This window comes from Macrobrachium nipponense, chromosome 9, assembly GCF_015104395.2.
Source record: "Macrobrachium nipponense isolate FS-2020 chromosome 9, ASM1510439v2, whole genome shotgun sequence".
In the NCBI taxonomy this organism is placed as follows: Eukaryota; Metazoa; Arthropoda; class Malacostraca; order Decapoda; family Palaemonidae; genus Macrobrachium; species Macrobrachium nipponense.
Genome location: NC_061110.1, coordinates 92,694,155 through 92,716,869, shown reverse-complemented (window position 1 = coordinate 92,716,869; position 22,715 = coordinate 92,694,155). Strand labels below are relative to the sequence as shown.

Genomic DNA, 22,715 nt, shown 5'->3' with positions numbered 1-22,715 from the left:
TTGTTCTAATGTATTTATTTGACACTCCCTTCAACCTTCCAAGAGTTTTCGGAGAAAGAACAACTCTTCAGGTATTGTTACGACAACACCAACTCAGCTTCTGTATTTAGCGAATTCTGTTTCGTTGAAATAGGCTTGCTTGAGAGTTTCCTTTTGCTCGATAATATCATACCTATTCCTTCGTAAAGGGAGTAGCTGGCAACTCAGGCAGATAGTATTCTGTTCACCATTGAAGCTTTCCTTCGAGGAAGACTTCTCTTCATCTTTTTGATAGAGATCGAAGGTGGTCGATCTCCAATCCTTATTTTGTTTTCTTGAAGAAAGAATTTAGGATGGAGATCGTTGTTCAGAATACTAATATAAAATACTACGTATATTAACCTCGCGACATGATTCTACTAGGCAGTGAATTGTCCGAGGGGTAGGCGCATATCCTAGTTATTCTGACGGATTGCGACTTAGACGAGAAGTATTCTAATTGAACTGCAACACCAACTCAGCTTCTGTATTTAGCGAATTTTGTTTCGTTTAATATGCCTGCTTGAGAGTTTCCTTTTGCTCGATAATTTCATACCTATCCCTTCGTAAAAGGAGTAGCTGGCAACTCAGGGCATAGTGCGAGACGATGAACAAGCTGCTGTTACTGTGATCTACGCTGTACGGCTAGCTCGGTGTCATGCGCGGTGGTTACGTCTCTCTCCCTTGCGGGGAATGGCTGAATAAACCGTCTCTCTGCCCTACAATCATGGATTTTAGCCTCGGGTTGAGGAAATTTCTAGTAATCTTGAATGATCATGCCTGCCGTTTACTTAGAAAATTTCAACAAGATATCTCTTATACTTGTTCGGTGCGGGTTTTACCGCAACGGTAACATTCTGTACGAATCAATACCGCGGCATAGCACTATAATAATGCTCTCCTGCTTTATGCAAAGCGCAGCCTTATTTAGGGAAGGAAGCAGGCTGAGTGAGGGAATGGATGAGTTTGCTGGGGACCATTTCCTTGCTGGAGAAGCTTGTTTTCCCTGAATAAACAGCAATTCAGACCTCTACAAATTTTCCTCACGAAGAAATTGAATAACATCAAAGATCTTGTAATTCTAATTCTCTCAACGGCTTGAGGATCACCTCGGGTGATAGCGAGCGAGGGTGCCAGACATCCGAACAGAGAACAGATGTTCTGGCACATTGTCTGAAAGAATTGGAAGCCAATTGGTCGGCTCTCCAGTTCCTCGAAGGGTGAGTTGGATCGAGTGGCCCAAATCATCTCGGATAATTTCTCAGCTCTCTCAATAGCTCGAGAAGAGAGAATTGGTTATGGGCTTGGGCACGGAACGTAACGATCCTCAAGAGGTTCGTTAAACTAGTGCACGTCCGTGCGGGTCTTCTCGATCGAAGGCAAACAACTACTGACGTCTGAGTAATCCTCACTTAGAAGTAGTCGAAAGTGAGGAGACTGAGGGCTGTCCTTTCGTTAAGTTTTTCGTAATATTGAAGACGAAGGAGCTTCCTCTTAAGTTGTTCCCTTATTCATGATCTAGAGGATTAGCTTTAGTCGCCACATGTTGGCCTCTAAGAGGTTGGATTCACAGAGGTCAGGTAACACAGAATTGTCCAAAGACCCTTCCCGAGAGAATCGGTGTAATCTAACTCGTCACTTAGTGAAGTATCTAATATCTCTCCTCTCTGAGTCTGAAGGCGTTCAGACTATCGAGAAGCGATAAGATCTTCAAGATTAATGGCAGTCTCTTGGCCAAGGCAAAAGCAGTGCTGCCTATTTTCAGTGTTTCAATCGGAGGGGTTGCCGTTTCTGGAGATAGTGAAGGGAAATGACTGTTCCTCCACCTCGACTCTGTGAATTCGTTATGGTTCTATCTTTCCGTATGAAGTATGAGATAGATAGAAGTCCTAACTATTGTAGAATATGCAAATATGTTGTTGATGGCTACTAGGCTCAGAGATTCGGTTCTGTCAAACAACAAAGCTTCACGATCTTGAGGTCTGTGGAGATCTTGAAATTCTCTGGATCAAAGGTTCCGGCATGGAACTTAGACGTAGTCTGAGTTTCTGATGCCAAAAGCATTTCGAACCTATCCTTTCTGCGAACTTAATACACGTGACCAGAAAGGCTAATATTCTAACCGCTCTAGCCACGGCAAGGAGGGTTAGTGAGGTTTTAGCCATCATCAGAGGTTTTGGCTTTAAAGGACATAATGCGGTCTGGTCCTCTAAGCCTTCCGTTCTTGATAAGAACGAAAAACCTGTCTAACCCTTGACCCGAAGGCTTGGAAGGACCAAGGGTATGGCACAAATTATTGGGCAAGGGCATTAGAGAGTCCTGTGCCCTGTAGGGTCTCTCAAGTTTTATCTTGATAAAAACTATAGAAAGTCAAGGTCAACGGACAATCTGCGGTGTTCCGTAAAAAGACCAGACTGGTTCATGTCCAAGAACACCCTGGCATTTATAGCCAAGGAGTTCTTTTAAGAGGTCTCATTCATTATGTTTGCATAAAGATTTGAGATTTTTTCTTAATATCAATGCTCAAGAGGTGAGGGCGCGGCCTCGGAAGCATTTCAACAGAGCATGACACTCAGTAACATCCTGAGTGCCACGCTTTAGCGAAGCAAGGGGCTCTGGGTCGCTTCACACTCCCGACAATCTGCGGTGTTCCGTAAAAAGACCAGCCACTGGTTCATGTCCAAGAACACCCTGGCATTATAGCCAAGGAGTTCTTTTTAAGAGGTCCCTCATTCATTATGTTTGCATAAAGATTTGAGATTTTTTCTTAATATGAATGCTCAAGAGGTGAGGGCGCGGCCTCGGAAGCATTTCAACAGAGCATGACACTCAGTAACATCCTGAGTGCCACGCTTTAGCGAAGCAACTCTGTGTTCGCTTCACTACTCCCGACGGGATGTGAAGACGACATTTCAGATCCGTAAGTCGCTAGGACCATACATATCCGTAGATATATTATTGGGTGCAGGAAGCAACACGAATCCTATCCTATAGAAAAGGGATAGGTGTGCTTTTAACTTTGAAGGGTTGGTCGCTTGAGGCGCGTTCCTTTTCTTTAGCCTAGAAGTTATGGAACTAACTTTGATAGGTTAGGTCAGGTGGTGGTTTTAGCTTCGGTGCCCTCAGAAGTATGGTCATATGGTCTAGTCACATTGTGGTCACGCCCCCGTTGACAGATCATCTAGAGCGCACCAGCATTACAGTCTCTACCTCGCTGGCAACTCTTAGTAACGCAGAAGCAGACTTTGGTGACAGTAATCACGAAGTCGGCTATGCTAACAGGTCAGGAACCAAGATGTATATCATCTACTTAATTTAGTTTCCCAAAAATCCTATTCTGTCTCTTCCCACCATCCGAAGGTGGGATTCAGCTATATTATATCTGTCAGGTAAGTTTTTTTTTTCATGAACAAAATGTTTATTGTTATAATACAATTAAGTTTTGTTCATACTTACCTGGGCAGATGATATAATTAAAGTGCCCACCCCACCTCCCCTCAGGAGACAGTGGCACTGATAAAATATATGAATAGAAAATCGGGAATAGTTCCTGATATCCGCCTCCCAGCGGCGGGAATGGGTACTACCACCTGGCCGCCCACTGCGTGTGCCGCGAATTTTTTAGATTCTGTCGGACTTCAGAAAATACAGCTATATATATATGCCAGGTAAGTATGAACAAACTTAATTGTTATTATAACAATAACATTTTCACATAAGTGACTCACAAAAAAATTACAAAGCTGTAAGCTTTCCTGGAAACTAATACTATATAATTACTGAGAAGTATATACACAACCTTATTTTATTTAAAAAATTTAAAAAATATTATGTTAGAGATGCTCAAGTTTTCAGTAATAAATTTGAGTGGGCTGGCCAAAAGACAGAAGTTTTCATCTTGATATTAGTCTGTGGGTGGGTCAACTTAATTTCTCAAATAGTACTCATGGCTAGGAAGTATAGAAATATATGACTATATATACTGTGTTTTAAGCTGCCAACAAATACACTATCCTAAGAATGTACACAATTCTGCAGGAACCTTGAGCAAGAGAAGACTTAGCTGAACTAACAAGGTATCCAGTATGGGAACAGACAACAAAGTATGGTAATGCAAACATTTATCAAAGAGCACGATGAAAGGGGAAAAATAAAAATATTTATTTATTTATTAATTTAACCCCCCCCCAAAAAAAATTATAGAGTACTCCCTAGCTGTCAGAGCAGGTGAACAGCCGGCTGTCCCAATAAACCCTGTGCTTACAGGTGACAGGTGTTCAGGCTGGTAAAGAAACACAAAAGGGACAAAATTGAGTAAATTACTGGTAAATACCAGAACCTGGTTGCATACTCAGGTAGGTGGAAAGGGAAGTCCTCTTTGGTACATGTGTGGAGGAGAATGCTATGTACCTAAGATTAGGCCTAAACTACGCTACTGTAATTGGTTTGTGTTGGAAGAATTAGCGCTATTGGTATTAATCAGTTCAGTTTCCATCTTATGTAATGTTAGGCTTTGAAACTTTACGAAACTTTTCCTTTGTTCCTTGATTTTACTAACTTTTTCATTATTAAAGAAACAGTTTTTTTCTTTCTATGATGGAAATCCAACTTTTTTCATCATTTTTTTCCCTTCTGGATAGTGGGTGATTTATATATATAAAAAATATATTTGGCTTTTATATGTTAGAAGAACTAATAATCAGAATGTAAACCCTGGCAGCTGAGCAAATATTTTAGTACACTCTTGAACATAAATTATCCTTGTAGCACTACAGCAGGTTTGCAGCATCCCTTCAGCCCCTGGCTGGAACCACTTAGCCTTTTATTTTATATACACTTGTGCTTCCTTTCTTCCACCTGGATGTCCAGTCTCTCATAGCTATTACTTCTAATTGCAACTGCATGGTTTTCTTCCAGTTTCAACTTTAGAGCCTTGTACTCCAACTCCTTTATTTTCAGGATCTATCTTAATGTCCAGTGACTCCAACTCCCTTTTTTTTTTCCACCTATTTTCTTCTAGTACAGAGAGGCCTGTTCTTTATAAGGCTCATTGTGTTGGGGATTACCCACTTTAAATTAAAATAGACAAACCAAACTTTTGTTTGGGTCATATGCCTTTGTAGAGCATTGATATATCAAGGTAAAATTCAGGGTTTTTTTAGCCATTTTTATCAGTTTTATGATGGTGTTATAGATTAGTCTTAACCTTGAGTTCACATGAATTAGTCTTAACCTTGAGTTCACATGATTTAGTCTAACCTTGAGTTCACATATTCTTTCTTTTTCAGATTGGGGACTATTATGTTTGGCCTTATGCTCTTTATTTTGTTGCTGTTAGCTTTGCAGAGACTGTGGGAAGAGCTCTGCATACCTTTGTTTACAGTATTAATAAGCTTGGCTGGTTATGGGTAAGTACTATTTATTGCAAATACTTTTTTTTGCAGTAGAAGACTTCATTTTTATTCTGATTTTTTGTTTGATGCATGGTTATATTTCTTGTCATACTGAGGCTGCAGTTTTATACCACTCTCCCTGCTCCACCACCACTTGTGTGATTGTGCTTTGGACATTGGAAGTATGTATTTCCTTCCTTGTGTTCTTCAACCCCACTGCATATTTGTTTTATAAGGCAGAGGTCAGTCTTCAGTGAGTAGATATACCATCGTTATCCCTTTCCTGTTGTATTTAACATGAGCTGAGGTGATGTAAGCTTTCACTTTATCTTTTGATTTCTACATATATTGTTAATTGCAGTAAACCTTTAGTATATTTGCATGCAATCATCAGTGCAAATTTTCAGTATTGGGGTTCAAACTTTTTTTAAACAGGAAAGGAAAATGAGTGATTAGTAAGCCAAATAGAGTTCTGCATCATTGTACTCAATCATTCAAGTTTTTGTTTGGTAGTGGTACTGAAGTCTCTGCTGTGTCTCCTGAAATCTAGTTTTATCTCTTTCTGCCTTTTACTATTTGTCTTTTTCCTTTTTTCGTTTCATCTTGTTCAGCTGTAGCTTTGTCTTAGTATGTATCTTTCTTTTTAATTCTCATCAATAACAGATGTTTTGGATGAGCCCTTAAAGTCTAGAATAGGGACTAAGTGGGTTGGTTAAACTAATTTTTAATGTTGAAGTATCTAGCAAACAGAGCCAGGTTAAAAACTACATCAAGTTTTAGAAGATTTATGGCCAATAATTTTAGTGTCTCATGTGGGTAAACTACACAATATGATGATAATTTGTAACGTTAATAATAAAAGCATAGCACAGTATAGCACTAATACTGTACAAATAGTTAAGCTGCTCATATTAGATGAGCAGAATGGAGGTTTCCTGTTTTCTCAAGATAAGTTAGGGTTCATGCTCCAGCAGTGAAGCCAAGTAATGAGTTCTTCTCGATTCAAAATATTTTCGTGAAAACTCTACTACGAAATGGTTAAAACCATAGGCTGTGCCTGCTTTGTTATTATTGTGAGTGTTGTGTTCAGGGATTTGAAAATTTGTTTGACATGTGCTCCATTTTCTCATGGAAATCTTAATTTACATAATACTAAAAAATACCAAATATCTCCACAATTCTTTTGCAGGTGAGCGAACTGGAACTTTTGTGTTCTTGTCCCTGATCCCAGTTATGCTTGGCTTAGCCCTGTGTTCCAGCAATGAACTCTCCTTCAGTATGATTGGATTCATGTGTGCCTTGACAACTAACCTTTGTGAATGTGTGCAGAGTGTAGTCTCCAAGTCACTACTCTCTGATGGTACTTACAGATACAAGTGAGTTTTTTAAATTATCTAAATTCAGAACTGCCACAATAAATAATTTTTGCATATTTTATGAACACTGAAATTGTTTAATGTAGTAAGAACATGTTCAAAATAATTCCACAAAATATATAATGGTGCAGTACTTTCCACCTGGGCAAGGAATTATGTTGAGGACCTTCATGTGTGTATGAAAATATGTCAGGTGTAAAAACAGGAGGAAGATTTACTGTACAATGTTTATTGTTACTTATGTAATGCTTGCTTGTATAGTGTCCAAAAATTAAGAAAGCTTAAATTTTTTTTTTTAATGTTGAAATTCATTATCGTTGCTTGTGTAATGCCTGAGAGAGGTACTGCCTACATTATGCCTTATACAGCATGCTGTAGTGACCCTCCAACCTCAGTTTTTCCTTATATCTTGTATTTATTCCCTCTGCTTTCTCACCTAATCATCCTTCTTTTATTTTTTTTGTTCCAGTTTTCATGTCATTTAAGGACAAGTCTCTCTGGTAAACTGTGGCAGTCCAGACATGTATCTACTAAAGTATCTTGCATTTCCTCATTTTTTTGTCTCCCCAAATTTTCTGTGAATCTCTGGAGACTAATGATCTATATATCCACCTTCCAACATATTGATCTCATTCTGTCAAAAATCTATCTCATTGCCACTTTGGTCATTATTCACAATATATAGTGTCTCCTTAGTTCTCACTCTTCATTTTTATGCAGTTCTGTGCAACCACTCAACTTCACCAGCTTACAAGTTTCCTTTCCATTTGACAAGGGAGAATTAGCCGGATACTACATATCCTATCATAAACACCAACTTTGTTCGTGAAACTTACCTGTCAGATATATATATAGCTGTATTCTCTGAAGTCTGACAGAATTTCAAAACTTACGACACACACAGTGGGAGATCAGGTGGTTAGTACCCATTCCTGCCGCTGGGAGGCGGGTATCAGGAACCATTCCCATTTTCTCTGTCGCCAGTACTGTCAACACCTGTTTTCAGTACCTCCGTCTTAGGATTTTGCAAACTTCATTGCCGCTTAAGTATCTGATTGTCTTTTGGTTTATTGACTTGGATTTGTGGCTAGGCATACACTATCGTGGATTGATTTGATTTTGGCTTTGACTGTTCTTTGGATAAGATGCCTGGATCTAGTTCTGCTAGTTTCAATGTTGTGTGCAAGAGTGTAAGGTGAGGCTACCGAAAGCTTCGGTAGACCCTCACTCGGTATGCACGAGGTGTAGGGGGTGTGTTTGTTTCTTGGATGATAGATGTAAGGAGTGTGAGATTTTGACTGATTCCGAATGGAAGACATATGATTCGTATGTACGCAAGTTAGAGCGTGACAGAATCAGGAGGTCTTCCTCCAAGAGTGCTTCAGTGAGCAGAAGTCAGGGTAAGATATGTCACCTGCTAACCCTTCTGTAGACTTTGTTTTACCTAACCTGTGTTGCCTTCGGGCCCTGAGGTTGTGTCTGCAGAAGGTAATGCCCTTTCTGTTATTATGGAGTCTATCCGTAACTTTGAGTCTAAAGTGCTCGCTCTCCAATCTAGTGTTGTGAAGTGTGGTGATGGTGTTAGTGCCCCTAGTGTTGTGGAGGGGGCGTCAGATCGGCCCTATAATGCCTCTAGGTCTAGACCTCTGTCGGACTCCCAGGACAAAGGGAGTGGGCAAGTCAAAAGCTGAAGGAGGGTTACGGGGGCTCCCCACCGATCTGGCTTCCCTTCGGCAGAACCTGATGACACCTCCCAGGCTGCCAAGGATCGTGCACGGGCATGAATCCTTAAGGATTGTTTCTCGTCCTCCGAGGCGTCCTCCCCGCGCTAGGGTTGGAGCTCTCGGAAGGACTTTCGCCCTCTCAAGAGAGGTTTTAGAGAAGAGGACGCCTCACGTCCTCTTTCTTGACTTGCATTCCAGTCGTCGCCTGAATGTTTTGATGCTTTTCCCCCGCAGAAGACGACCAGGACGTCATCGGAGGAGGACGCTTTTGAGCGCCCCAGTCGCTCTAAGGTTGTTCCTGTGATAAGGAAGAAGGCGTCCCCTAGCCCCTCGTCTTCTCACAGGATCAGCCCTTCACCTGATCAGGAATCTTCTCCAGCTAAGAAGATTCTTCTGGACATGCAGCAGCAGTTAGCCTCTTTTTTTTCGCCAAGAGGGAGGCAGAGCCTCGTCGCCGCAGGAAGGATTCGAGGCTGCCTATCAAGTCCAGGTCCAGGCAGTCTCCTTCTCCTCGTTCGTCGCCCTCCTCTGCTTCATCGCCTTCTAGATCCCGTTTACCTTCCCAGCGCTTATCTAGAAGTGTCGATGAGCGCCATGCAGGATGCTCTCTAGACCGTAAGGCGATGATCGCCATACTTCTCACTATGACGCTCCTCGCGCTCTTCCTGTCGCTCTGCGTGCTGCTCTGCGTTGACGCTTCTGTTCTTCTGCGTCCCGTCAGGTAGCTCGTCAGGATGCTTTTCAGGACTTTTTCGTCGCTCTACTCTTCAAGACGCTCTTCAGGACGCTCGCAAGGACTCCCGGCGCTCTAGCATCAAGGCGCTCTTCAGGACGCTTTTCAGGACACTCGGCAGACGCCCTTTACCGGATCATCGTAAAGCTTCGGAGTTTGTTGTCAAGGATACCCGACCTTGTTTTCTTTGGACCCTTCTTCGGATAGGAGACCCCTTTTACGAGCGGGGCCTCAAGGTTTGATTGCTTCGCGTCTTTTAAGGACCCTTCTGTTGCTCCGTGGAATGAGGGAGAGTCTTCGGGTGAGTCGCAGCCTGCGGATGAAGAGGAACCTGCTTCGTCTTCATCATCTGATTACAAGGTTTTGGCCCTCCTTTTGAAGGACTTGTTTGCGACAAGTTTTCAGCCCTCGGCCCCGCGCTCTCCTCCTCGCAGTTGGCTACGTCGAAGACGAGGAAAGCGCCAGGTTTCATCAAGATGGCCCACTTCACTTTCTACGAAGAGAGCTTTCAAGAGGATCCATGACTGGATGGACTCCAGGAATGGCCAAGGCAAGACTTCCTTTGCCCTACCTCCAGCGAGGTTAAGCGGAAGGGCGGGCATTTGGTACGAGACGGGAGAAGAAGTGGGTTTGAGAGTTCCTTCCTCTTCCAGGGGACTTTGCCAGCCTGGCAGATGCTCCTAGGAGGTCTCTCCTGTCCTCTGCTAAGGCTTCCTGGACGCTTTCAGAGTTAGACCATCATCTGAAAGGGCTCCTCAGGACGATGGAGGTGTTTAACTTCCTAGATTGGTGTTTGGGAGCCCTGGACCTGCAGTCTTAGCCTGTTGTGGATAAGGCAGTCAGGGATGGTTCCGATGAACTGGCCTCCCACTTTTCTACAGGGCTTCTTAAGAAGAGAGCTTTATACTGCAATTTCACGGCAAGTCGGTGTCTCCTTCTCAGAGGGCAGAGTTGCTGTTCGCACCCCTCTATCTAGTCATCTCTTCCCACAGTCGATGGTAAAAGATTTAGCAGTCAGCATTCAGGAAAAGGTGACCCAAGACCTCCTGGCTCAGTCTTCCAGATGTCCAAGGCCCATCCTACAACTCCTCTTGCTCAAGCTTCCAAGAGGCAGAAGCCCTTTTGTGGCGGTGCTTCCTCGAGAGCGTCTCCTCAAGGAAGAGGTTTCTCTAGAGGCAGAACCCCTTCAAACCCAGGGGTAAGAAGTGACGTGTCGGGCCTTCAGATGCCTGTTGGAGCAAGACTCTTATCCTTTGCAGAAGCATGGAAAGTAAGAGGGACGGACAGCTGGTCCCATCGAAATCATCGAAAGAGGATACAAGATCCCATTCCTCAAAACACCACCGTTGAGCACGAACCCCATAGATCTGTCGCCCTCCTACCAACCTACGAAGCAACAGATTCTGTTCGATCTGCTCGAACAAATACTCGAGAAGAGAGCCGTAGAACAGGTTCTAGCACTAGAATCCCCAGGCTTCTACAACAGGTTGTTCCTGGTACTGAAGCAGTCTTGGGGATGGAGACTGTCCTGGACGTCAGCAGGCTGAACCTTTTTGTCAAGAAGGACAAATCAGATGGAAACATCTCAGTCTGTGTTCTAGGAGAGCCTAAGACCAGGCGACTGGATGGTTTCTTTAGACCTCCAAGACGCCTTCTTTCACGTCCCGATCCATCCTCAGTCAAGGAAGTACCTGAGGTTTGTCTTAAAGGGACAGGTCTTCCAATTCAGAGCTCTCTGCTTCGGGCTAAGCACAGCACCGATGGTTTTTACGCTTCTCATGAGGAATGTGGCGAAATGGCTTCACCTCTCAAGGATAAGACTCTCGCTTTACCTGGACGATTGGCTCATTCGATCATCGTTGGAGTCGAGGTGTCTGGAGGACCTTCATACGATGCTGCAATTGACGAAGGCCCTAGGCCTGCTAGTAAACTTCGAAAAGTCCCATCTGATCCTACGCAGTCCATCGTGTATCTGGGATTCAGAGGGATTCAGCAGCTTTTCGAGCTTTTCCATCCCTGGAACGTCAGCAGAACTGCTTAGAAAAAGTGTCAGCCTTCTTGGGAAAGGAAACATGCTCGGTGATGGGAATGGATGAGTCTGCTGGGGACTATTTCCTCGCTGGAGAAGTTTGTTTCTCCCTGTGGAGACTGCACCTCAGACCGCTCCAGTTTTTCTTAGTGGAGAACTGGAAAAAACAAGGAAGAAAACCTGGATGTGACTGAACGTCTCTCAGTCGGTCAAGGATCGCCTAAAGTGGTGGCACGATCCCGTAAAGCTGGCAGAAGGAGTGTCTCTCAGCCTTCTGAGCCCCGACCTAGTGTTGTTTTCCGACGCGTCCACTGCGGGTTGGGGAGCAACACTGGGAAAGGAAGAAGTGTCAGGCATCTGGAGAGGGGAACAGATGTCCTGGCACATGAATCTAAAAGAATTGGTAGCAATTCGGTTGGCTCTCCAGTTCTTCGAAGAAAGAGTCTTTGGGCGAGTTGTCCAGATCAACTCGGACAATACCACAGCTCTCGCGTATATCAAGAAGCAGGGAGGAACACACTCTCGGTCCCGGTTCGTAGTTAGCGAGAGAGATCCTGCTGTGGGCTCAAGCACGGAACATAACGATCCTGATGAGGTTCGTTGCAGGAGTTTCAGAACGTCCATGCGGATCTTCTCAGCCGTCGGCAGCAACTGCTTACGGCCGAGTGGACTCTTCACCTAGTAGTTTGTCAAGAGTTGTGGAGACTATGGGGACGTCCCTTAGTAGATCTCTTCACAACATCGAAGACGAAGAGACTTCCTCTATACTGCTCCCTGGTTCTCGATCTGGGAGCAGTAGCGATAGACGCCATCCTATGGGATTGGACGGGGATGGACGTCTGCACCTTTCCCCCGTTCAAACTCCTGGGAGAAGTAATCAGGAAGTTTGCGGCGTCAGAGGGAGCGGGATGACGCTGATCGCCCGTTTTGGCCTACAAGTGACTGGTTCACAGAGGTCATGTCCTTCCTAGTGGACTTCCCCCCAAGGACCCTGCCCGACGAGAGATAGATCTACTCAAACAGCCCCACTTCGAGAGTTAACACAAAACCTCTCCGCTCTGAGTCTGACTGCGTTCAGACTATCGAGAAGTTGGCCAGAGTGAGAGGTTTTTCAGACCAGTGGCAAGAGCTATTGCCAATGCAAGGAGAGCTTCCTCTCTTGCAGTGTACCAATCGAAGTGGGACGTTCTTCAGGAGATGGTGCAGGAAGAAGGGTATTTCCTCCACCATGACCTCTGTGAATCAGATTGCTGACTTCCTCCTTCATCTGAGAAATGTTGATAAGCTGGCGGTTCCAACGATTAGAGGATACAAGAGTATGTTGTCGACGGTCTTTAGACACAGAGGTTTAGATCTGTCGAACAACAAAGACCTTCACGATCTTTTGAGGTCTTTTGAAACCTCGACTCAACCAAAGATTCCGTCATGGAACTTGGATGTAGTATTGAAGTTCCTGATGTCGAGTCCTTTCGAACCTTTACATTCTGCATCTTTAAAGGAGGTGACAAGGAAGGCTATTTTTCTAACCGCTCTAGCTACAGCAAAGAGGGTTAGCAAGGTTCAAGCCATCAGTAAACATATAGGCTTTAGGGGACATAATGCGTTATGTTCCTTAAGCCCTTCGTTCTTAGCCAAGAATGAAAACCAGTCCAACCCTTGGCCCAAGAGCTTCGAGATCAAGAGGATAGCAGAAATTATTGGGCAAGAACCAGAGAGAGTCCTGTGCCCTGTCAGGGCTCTCAAGTTTTATTTAGAAAAAACGAAAGAGTGTCGAGGTCCTTCGGACAATCTGTGGTGTTCCATCAAGAGACCAGACTTACCTATGTCGAAGAACGCACTGGCGTTCTTTTTAAGGAGTACCATCAAGGAGGCTCATTCGTCCTGTCGACATGGTGATCTGGGACTTTTGAGAGTTAATGCTCACGAGGTGAGGGCCATCGCAACCTCGGTGGCATTTCAAAAGAACATGGCACTCATTGACATCCTGAGTGCCACCTTTTGGCGAAGCAACTCTGTGTTTGCTTCACACTACCTGCGGGATGTGAAGACGACATAGAGAACTGCTGCTCGCTAGGGCCATACATTTCCGCAGATACAATCTTGGTGGCAGGAAGTAGCACTCATCCTATCCTGTAGAAAATGGTTAGGAGAGCTTTTAATTTTATTGTATTGGTTTATGGTTGTTGTGTCGGCCGCCTAAGGCGGACTTCCCATTCTTTAGCCTAAGTTTATGTGGGATTAACTTTTGATAGGCTTGGTCAGTGGTGGTTTTTTTGCTTCGTTGCCCTCATAGTATGGTTCAATATGGTCTAGTCATATTGTGGTCACGCTCCCATTGACAGATCATCTAGAACTCTCACCCACTATACAGGCTCAGTAAAGCAGAGGCAGACTTGGGTGACAGTAATCACGAAGTCAGCTATGCCAACAGGTAAGGAACCAAGATGTCAATCATTTGCATGTAATTTGTTTCCTAAATCCTATTCTGTCTCTTCCCACCTCCAATGGTGGGATTCAGCTATATATATATCTGAACTGGTAAGTTTCATGAACAAAAGATATTGTTATGATACAATAAAGTTTGTTCATACTTACCTGGCAGATATAATATCAAGTACCCACCCACCTCCCCTCAGGAGACAGTGGCACTAGAAAATCTGAATAGAAAATGGGAATGGTTCCTGATACCCGCCTCCCAGCGGCGGAAATGGGTACTAACCACCTGATCTCCAACTGTGTGTGTCGTAAGTTTTGAATTCTGTCGGACTTCGGAGAATACAGCTATATATATATATATCTGCCAGGTAAGTATGAACAAACTTTATTGTATCATAACAATATCATTTTTGGTTTGATATATAGTACTCTTCTTCTCCAAACCTTTTAAAACTTTCTGGCACTTTCTTTGCCTTACCCATCCTGGGTCCAGCCCTTTTCCCCATCTGCCATCATCTATTATATTTACTCCCAAATCCCTATAGGAATCGCCCACCTCAGACTTCAACCCTCCAGAAAACTCCTTTACATACTCCTGACAGTCTTCACAGTCATCATAAATACTTTGTCATAAAAAAAATTACCTCCTACATTACATATACACAATCAGCACCCTCCACATTGCATCTTTATTAGGTCTCTTGTAGCTTTTATCTTTGCTAAAACCTTTCAGACAGAACAACACGCTTAAACTTTGGAACTCCTGAAGAATCTTCTAACAAAAACATGATTTCGATAATGGGACAGTAGTGTAAATGACTGAAGTACCCTGTACTATCTACAAATATACACATGGATATATTTCTAGCAAGTTCATCTTCTGGTTTAAAGGGGGTTATTTAAAAACTTTGCAATTCAATTTTGGATCAAGAATATACCTGTATTCAAGTCTGTGCTGACAATGATGATGTTTTTATCATCCTTTTTGAACAATGTAATAAGTCTGTACTGCCCATTGGTTTTGTGCTGAATATACCTCTCCTCACATTTACCTTTCATTTCAATCATTAGTTTATACAGATTAGTGACTGTTTCTACCTCAAAGCTTAGGAGTCTGAATTGGGCTCTTGCCTTTTTTGTTTCTTACAAAACATTTTTCCTTTAAAGGAAGGTTTTATGCTTCTTTCATGGGTAAGCTCCAGCCTTCATCCTCAGTTTCCCCATTTCTCTTTTCTTTCGGGCCTGGCATGTTGTCTGTTCCACTGGCTTTTTTGCTTGCCAAATGTAAAAGAAAGGTTTTTAAATTGCATGGACACAGTAAAGATTTAAGGTAATTAGTAATTGCCATTTATGTAAATATTTTAATATAGCAGCTTTTTCTTATTCCTTCTGATTACTCCACAACTGCTGCATCTTTATGGGGCAGCATATTTGTAACATAGCAAGCAAGGGTAATCCATGTAATGGCAAGATATGAACTCAGGAGTCTGGCCCATTGTTTGCTGTAAAAATATCTCAACTTACTAATATTGTGTACTATACCATGGGATGTTTATCTTCTTTTGGCTCTGTTATTCATGAATAAAGACCATATATAATGAATTTAGAAATTTAAATTTTTTTCATTTGATGAATGCCTTTTGACCTTTTTTTTACTGTGTTAATTTTTTCTCACCAGTCCAGCAGAACTGCAGTTTTATCCAAATCTGGCTGCAGTTATATTCCAGCTGCCAACTTGGTACTTCCTTGTGGATTTCAAGAAGTTGAGTACACAGATGAATCATGACTTAGCATTTGCTATTTTCCTTGATGGGGTATCATTCCATGGTCAAACAATCACTGCATATGTGTTAATGTCATATGTAAACCCTGTCACTTACAGGTAAGTTGCAATTGTTATTCTTTGTTTTCTTAATCATGTTATCAAGCTGTAAAACAGTAAAAGACATTTAAACTTTGAAATGAATTCTACTGTATCAAATAATATTGTTATCTTGGACCTAGAGGAATGTCTTCTTTTGGCAGCAATATTAGTAGTACTGAAATGTATCACGCAAAGATGAGACAATTCTTGTTAATCTGAAAATGACTATCAAGATGACTCTTTGGTGGTCCTTATCCTGGGTTGGTACATACGAAGTTTCCCAGATTAAATGACCGATTCATCATAGGTAGTTAGCAGCCATTTGGGTTTACGAAAAAAAACATATAATTCATAATACATCCATTCTTGATATTGTAATGTCAGCTAGATTTCGGTAAAATACCAAAATTTAAAGAAGTAAATTTGTTACATTCTTATATAGGCAGGTAAGAAAGATAAACAGCAAAACAATAATTTCAGTTCTTTTAGTTGTAGTTGGTATTAAGCACGAGGCAACACCTCAAACAAGAGAGGTCATGTAAACCCTTAGCTTAAGTTTCAAGATATAGTGTTTCTAAGGCCAAGGAACACTTCATCCTCCCTACAGTGTTGTTGTTGTGGCTGCAAAAGCTTTGAGGTGAATTTTCCTTTCAACCTCTTGGTTTCAAGAGCATGGAGTGGGATTTTTCTTCAAGAAGTCCTCAAAAATCTAAAAGAAAAAATTAAATTTTCATTATGTTGATAACTTTGCAATTTTTAACTTAGTGCTTTCTTAATTGCTTTTGTTGTATGAGGTTTGATTCCAAAAGTTTATATGCATGGCCCTTAAGACTAGTTTCAGGAGTTGCCAGAGATATTTTGCTTTCAAAGGCTTTCCTCAACATTTACCTAAAGTAATTGTTATTTATTTGTCAAACATTTAAAAATTTTAGAATGCTTACATTGACTCTGGTGGTCGTTTATATGGGTAAAGTAGTAACTTGGGTAAATATGGACCAACTTAAAATGTATAGTGTTTACAGGGAGATAAAGCCTCTGTTGACATGGTCTCGCATATTATGAGAGATTGAAGATTTTGTGTGTTAATGGAGCATCAATAAAAAGCATTGTTGCTCTTTTCTCATCAGAGTATATAAAAGCAGTTCTTTTTGACAGGCCACTGTGACATGCTTATTTGGTACTTAATAGTGGTAAAGTGCAAAGAGGGTTTATTACTTTTTAGGTAGAATTGTTTATTTAAGCTGCCAACTTGCTCATTATTGTTTAAGTGTGACTCAGCTGGATTTCCTCCACTATTATTTTTTTGGGGCCGGACTTCAATGGTTTTGTCATCCTCATTACAGCCAGACATGTACTGGGCACTCTCTTATATTATATCTTGTACCTCAGGTTTTCTTAATGTCACTTGTTCATTCTCAGAGTTTTTAGTTCTGCAATTGTTTTCTCTCTGCCTGTCCTTCAAAATAATTGTAGATATTATTTCCTTTCCTTCCTGGAAGCATATTTAATCAGTTTTAAGATGAAATTGTACTTGATTGAAAAAAAAAAGTAAACTTTTGGAATATATAAATGTCAGACTGTTACTAGGTTAGAAGTTGTACTTATTTCTCAGATCTCATGACTTACAGCAGAGCATACTTGTTATAAGCCCTGTCTGTCGCAAGAAAGTTGATTTTACATATTCTACAACTTTCATTATGCTTCACAAAAAACCCTTCACTTCACTTATAGTAAGCCTAGTTTGTGGTCACAAAATTACCATCTTAAAGATTGTAATTGGCATTCATCATTGCACATGCTTGGGTGAATTCCTAGATTCTAAGCAGTCATCATGGCCTGTATTTGTGTGTCTGCAGTGCTGAAAGCTGTCATTGTTCTCAGACTTCACTTCTCAGTTTTGTTTAAAGAATTCCATCACTAATTTATTTTTTTATCTCTTTCTCACATTCCTTGTATTGTGTGTGTTTTCTGTGACATGGTAGTGCATCTTGGGACATTCCAGACTCTGAATGAGTACTTTTTATGTTATGTGACTGATAGAATTGAGATGCAACAAATCCTTGTGTAGTTTTGTATTCATTTACCTTTCACTTGCAGGTGGTTAGAGTTCAGATCACCTTGAAATTCATAACACACAGTGAACAGCTGATGCAGTCATGGTGGTCAAACATAAAGATTATTGTTTTTAATTTAGTATGGGCTGTCCAGTCTAACATAATGGAAAGCTCTAGGAAGGAAGAGAATATAAAATTTAGACCAAGGGCCAAGCGCAGGGACCTATGAGGTCATTCACTGCTGAAAGGGACAGAGTACGTATTAAGATTTTAAAGGTGTAACAAGAGGACAACCTCACAACACATTGCACTATAAAACAATTGTTAGGATAGGGTGGAATTTAAGATGGAAGAAAGAGAATATAAATAGAGGTGCAGTAAAAAGGAATGAAAAGGGTCACAGGCGGGGCCGAAGGGACGACTGCAAAGAACCTACGTAATGCATGCAATGCCACCCATGAGGTGCTCTGATGGCTCTACCCTCCTCTGGGGCAAATGGGAAGGTCCAAGAATAAACAACTTATACTTTTTTGTATAAGTTGTTTATTCTTGGAAGAATTAGAATGTTTTAATGGCATTAGATTACTAGATGAGTGGGATGTCAACTCTGTTTATTCATTTTCACTGGTTCTGCTTTATGAAATTTAGATGGAGAATGAGAAATTAAAATAATCCTCCTCACTCAATCCCAACTCACTCATATCTCTCGTCACCCAGTCAGTCCATCGCAATTTTGGTCTACCTAACCTTCTCCTACCGAAGGAGATGGAAGAGTGTGTTGAAGAACCATTACAGCGACCCCAAAAAGGGACAAGCTAGCAGAGAAAGAATAAGAATGAGAAATTAAAAATTTGATTTGCCTGATGTGAACCTTAGCAGTTAGAATAATGATGAATTTTTTGTTTTCTTGATTTTAATTATTTGTGATGGATCAAAACATTTTGGTAAGATACAATTTAAACTACTCTATTCTTCTCTCTTGCAGTGTGGCAAATACAACAAAGAGAGCATTTTTAATATGGCTGTCTGTGCTGTTGTTTGGAAACCCAGTGACACTCTGGAGTGGTGTTGGAACTGGGGTTGTGATTGCAGGAGTTCTTTTATATAGCAAAGCACGAGAAGTGGATGCAAGGAGGCGAGAGCAGTTCTCCATTACTCAAGATAAATTATCTGTGATTAGATAAAACTTGAACATTTTAGTGTCATTACAAATTTATATTTTATAGGATTTTAAAAGATTTGTAATATTTGTACTTAAAAACGTAGACGAGGCTGCTTAGGTTTTTAAAAAGAAATTTTCTGATAGTAGAAATGATATGTTGGACTTTACTTGCCACAATATAGATAGTAACTTTTAATTAACACTACTCATAGGTGCTGTTTCCTCGTAATGTTCAAGCAGCATTGTATAATTTGAGCTGAAATAGCTGCTGATTTAGAAATAGGAACTAGGCAGGTTCCTAGTACTCTTCATATGAAAATTCAGCAAATATTATTTGTTGGATGTGTATAAATATACCTGTTTTTATAAAACAATAAGTGGTCGGTTTTATGATTGAATATTGCCTAGCTGTTATTATTAGTGAACACTATTGTAATTTGTTAAAATACATTCTATAACTGAGAATAGAAATAGTCTGGATTCATATGTTTAAAAAAAATGTTACAATGAAACACGAATGAAGAGTGTTAAGTAATTTTCTATACAGAAATGAATTTTGGGTAGCTTCATTTCTCCAAGAATTATGATGGATTTATCTTAGATTTTTATGTGTCAAATTATTTTGTTGGCAAGTTTTAATTATTTTGCATTGTATTTTGTATCCTGTAGCAAAAATTTGTATTCTCTTCATTGCAACTAGCACTGTATTTATTTATGACAGAATATTGTTTGGACTGATGTAGTTACGACTTTTAAATAGAAAAGCTGCAGTTGTCCTACATTCTGAAGGAAGCAATGCACTGTTTTAAATAATTTAAAATAAACCTGATTAAAAAGATATTCCCTTACACATTTTTTATGAAGTTGTTACTTATACTTGATTTGTTAACAGTAAAGCTGTCTGTAATACAGTTGATTTTATGTCTTTTTGGTTTGTTAATCGTAAGGGTGTTTAAAATGCAATTTTATGATACACTGAATTTCTGATTATAGAAGTTTTCTTTTGAAAGTATGAAGTGTAACAAAACATTTTTACTTGTAAGCCTCTGTCAGCAGAATTCCTAACAGCTGTGATGCCAAAAATAAGTGTTGAGAACACTTAATATACTTTTAATGAAATCTGTGTAAGTTGGATGCTGTTCTGAATTCACAATATAATCCCGTGGACCATGTAAGTACAATAAAAAAGATGCTAATGGTTTTTCTTCTAAGCTGTTTAATATTTGATTTTTAGTTCAGTGAAGAAACGTAATGGACCATGTTTAAACATATTGGATATCATAGTGTGTTTTGTTTTTTGCAGGTGGTTGGGATGGTAGATCGCTACATATTCATTTAATTTTCTATGTTTGCACAGTTTTCATTGATTTAGTCTAAAGAACATTCCACTAGACATTTTTTAATACTTCTTGTCCTTCTTCAGTTTGATGATGTCTTCTTAAAACTGTTTGTTGAATTTAGTATTATTTAATTTGTAAATATGGATTTTTTTTTATTTTTAAGCCATTTTGATCATAATTAGAGGTTCAGTATTTTATAGCAAATGATTCACAATTATAGGTACATATACAGTATATATATATATGAATAAATTATACATACTGAGAAGAAATAGTTCAGAGAAAAATGCCTGAAGGAAAACAAATACTGTACTACCATAGTTGTATGTAGACCAGAGCTATGGAAAAGGGAGTGGTTTAAAATTAATTTTTTCACTTGTGCAAAACCATCACTACATAAATCCCATGAAGTTTGTATGTTTTTTACAATGTTTTACAGTGGAAATCATAAGAAAAGTACAGGTAAAGTCAATAATGGAAGATTCTGAACCACTGGGTCTTGATTGTTGCTAACCATCTTCGAATTGTTTTGCTAATTAGACATCACAGTCTTCCACTGATCTGCTGAAGAGTTCTTTTACTTTTTGTCTTTTGATACTCTGAGAACCAGAACTAGGTGTCTTTTCTGAAGATGATTTAGAACCAACAGGTCTTAAAGAATCAGTTATGTTATTTTCCGTATGAGGTGCAACACACTGCCTGCTATGGTAGATGGAGTTTTCTCTTCTCTGATCTATTTCCTGTATGGTATCTGTATATAAAACATATTTATAAATTTTTCTCGCTGAAAATATTTTTAAAGTGCAGTAGTGTTTCTCAGGTTAGATGTATCTTTCGAAATACAGGGTTCTCTTTTTGCACTCTGTGGGTGCTTAGCCCTGACAAGATTATTATGACTCATATTAAAATGCCAGTCTCTCTTTCTGTCTCTCTCTCTAATAGTATATCAAGGTTGTCAATGTTATTTATTGAAGAGTAAAGTAGAATATGACAATGAAATTCCTGTCTTACAGGTTCTCAAATAAGTTTTGTTGGTGCTGTCATGGATTAGTGTATTCCATATTACCAGAATTATATTTTTCTTGGACCTTTTGTCATATGTCTTCAATTATTATTTATGCAAATGTCAATGTTTGGTGGATAATGAGATATATGGCAAATTCTGTACTGGAGGCTCAAATACAGTTCATAAAAAAATAATTCTCAATACTCTAGGTTCATACTTAGCTGTAATATGGAAATTGTTTATACATTCCAAGTTTGATAATGAACATTATGGTGAAAGGAGCAATAATTAGTCATTATTTATTGTAATTCCATGTTTATTGTATGCCAAGTTAATGAAATATTTTAGAATTATATTTTTGCCTTATTTTTTGTTACCCTGTCGTCTGATTGAAAAAGGAATGAAAGAGATTTTGTAGGAAAAGGAAGATTAATATTGTATGGCCAGATAAAACTGGAGCCTGTAATAGAGTTTTGCTGTATATAAATAGAGATTATTTTAATTCCTTTTGTAGAAGTGAGATACAAGAGGTTTCGATGAGAGGTCAAGGTAGCCAGAGAATATTTGTATGTACTGTGTTGTGCTTCATGAGGCACAATACAGGCAATTCTCAGTTCATTACACTTTCCATTTACCCCTGAGCTGCAACCCATTGTTCGATCCAGTAATTTATAAATTTTTTTTTCTCACCTGACCTGTAGGCATTACTTAAGGTTCTTTGCAGCATCCCTTTGGCCTCTAAGTGCAATCCCTTTCATTCCTTTTACTGTACCTCCATTCATATTCTTTCTTCCACCTTACTTTCCACCCTCTCCTAACATCTGTTGCATGGTGCAACTATGAGGTTTTCCTTCTGTCACACCTTTCAAACCTTTTGGCTGTCAATTTTCCTTTCAGCGCTGAATGACTTCATAAGTCCTAGCACTTGGCCTTTGGCCTAAATTCTATGTTCTATCTATACTTTTCCCACCTGACACCCCCCATCCACACACTTCTTCAATTTCCCTAGTCCCCTCCACTTTTATGAAATGGATTATCCAGTGGCAAATTTAGCAAACCTAGATACTAATTACATTCTGCCTTGCAATAGGAGGACAAACTAAGACAGCAAGCCCAAATGAAGGGGAAAACTTGATTTGTAGGCCACAGCATTATCACTTAGTTCGTCCTTGATGAGCCGTGGATTGTCAAGATATACACTGAATGCACCACAGCAACTTTACTTCAGAGAAAACCCCATTCCCTTCTCCCACTTAAAAGTTATAAGTGCTCTTTACATATTACAATCCTCACCAAGAATTGTAGCTAGAATAAAATGACCGACTCTGTAACCCCCTAAGACAGGAACCTATGACACAAATTCCCAAGGCTGGGACATTCAACCAGCAAATAAATGTCTCTCAGTCGAGGGCACTTTTTAAGGGACATCAAGAACCCATGAGCGAGTATAGTATGTCCAATCCTCAATCTGCACAACATCGTTTCTTGTCTCCTTAGCATTATGATTATGTGAAAAGATTTTCCCAATTACAGATTATATTTAGTGATTAATTAAAACATTAATTACAAAATAAACCCAA

The 22,715-nt window shown here is 40.2% G+C and overlaps 2 protein-coding genes across 5 annotated transcripts in view; one reads left to right on the top strand and one right to left on the bottom strand.

The window, feature by feature from the left end:
- The window catches only part of LOC135218490 (uncharacterized), a 256,375-nt gene that overhangs the window by 44,517 nt on the left and 189,143 nt on the right, over window positions 1–22,715 (bottom strand). The window contains exon 3 of one of the 4 annotated variants that reach the window (XR_010315344.1): window positions 15,959–16,282. The exons of the other annotated variants lie outside the window; for them this stretch is intronic. The gene's annotated coding sequence lies outside the window, so the exon portion shown is untranslated. Of the gene's footprint in view, window positions 1–15,958; window positions 16,283–22,715 lie in introns of those variants that run through there. 4 annotated transcript variants of the gene reach the window in all.
- On the top strand, window positions 5,374–21,490 carry LOC135218489 (solute carrier family 35 member E2A-like). Its single transcript, XM_064254835.1, has 4 exons — window positions 5,374–5,426; window positions 6,601–6,787; window positions 15,388–15,591; window positions 18,613–21,490. The coding sequence occupies exons 1-4, from the start codon at window positions 5,423–5,425 to the stop codon at window positions 18,809–18,811; spliced, it is 594 nt and encodes a 197-aa protein (XP_064110905.1). The 5' UTR covers window positions 5,374–5,422; the 3' UTR covers window positions 18,812–21,490.

Coding starts and splice junctions, on each gene's coding strand:
- LOC135218489 (XM_064254835.1), top strand. Junction 6,788..15,387: donor GATGGTACTTACAGATACAA/GTGAGTTTTTTA, acceptor TTTTCTCACCAG/TCCAGCAGAACTGCAGTTTT. Junction 15,592..18,612: donor GTAAACCCTGTCACTTACAG/GTAAGTTGCAAT, acceptor TCTCTCTTGCAG/TGTGGCAAATACAACAAAGA.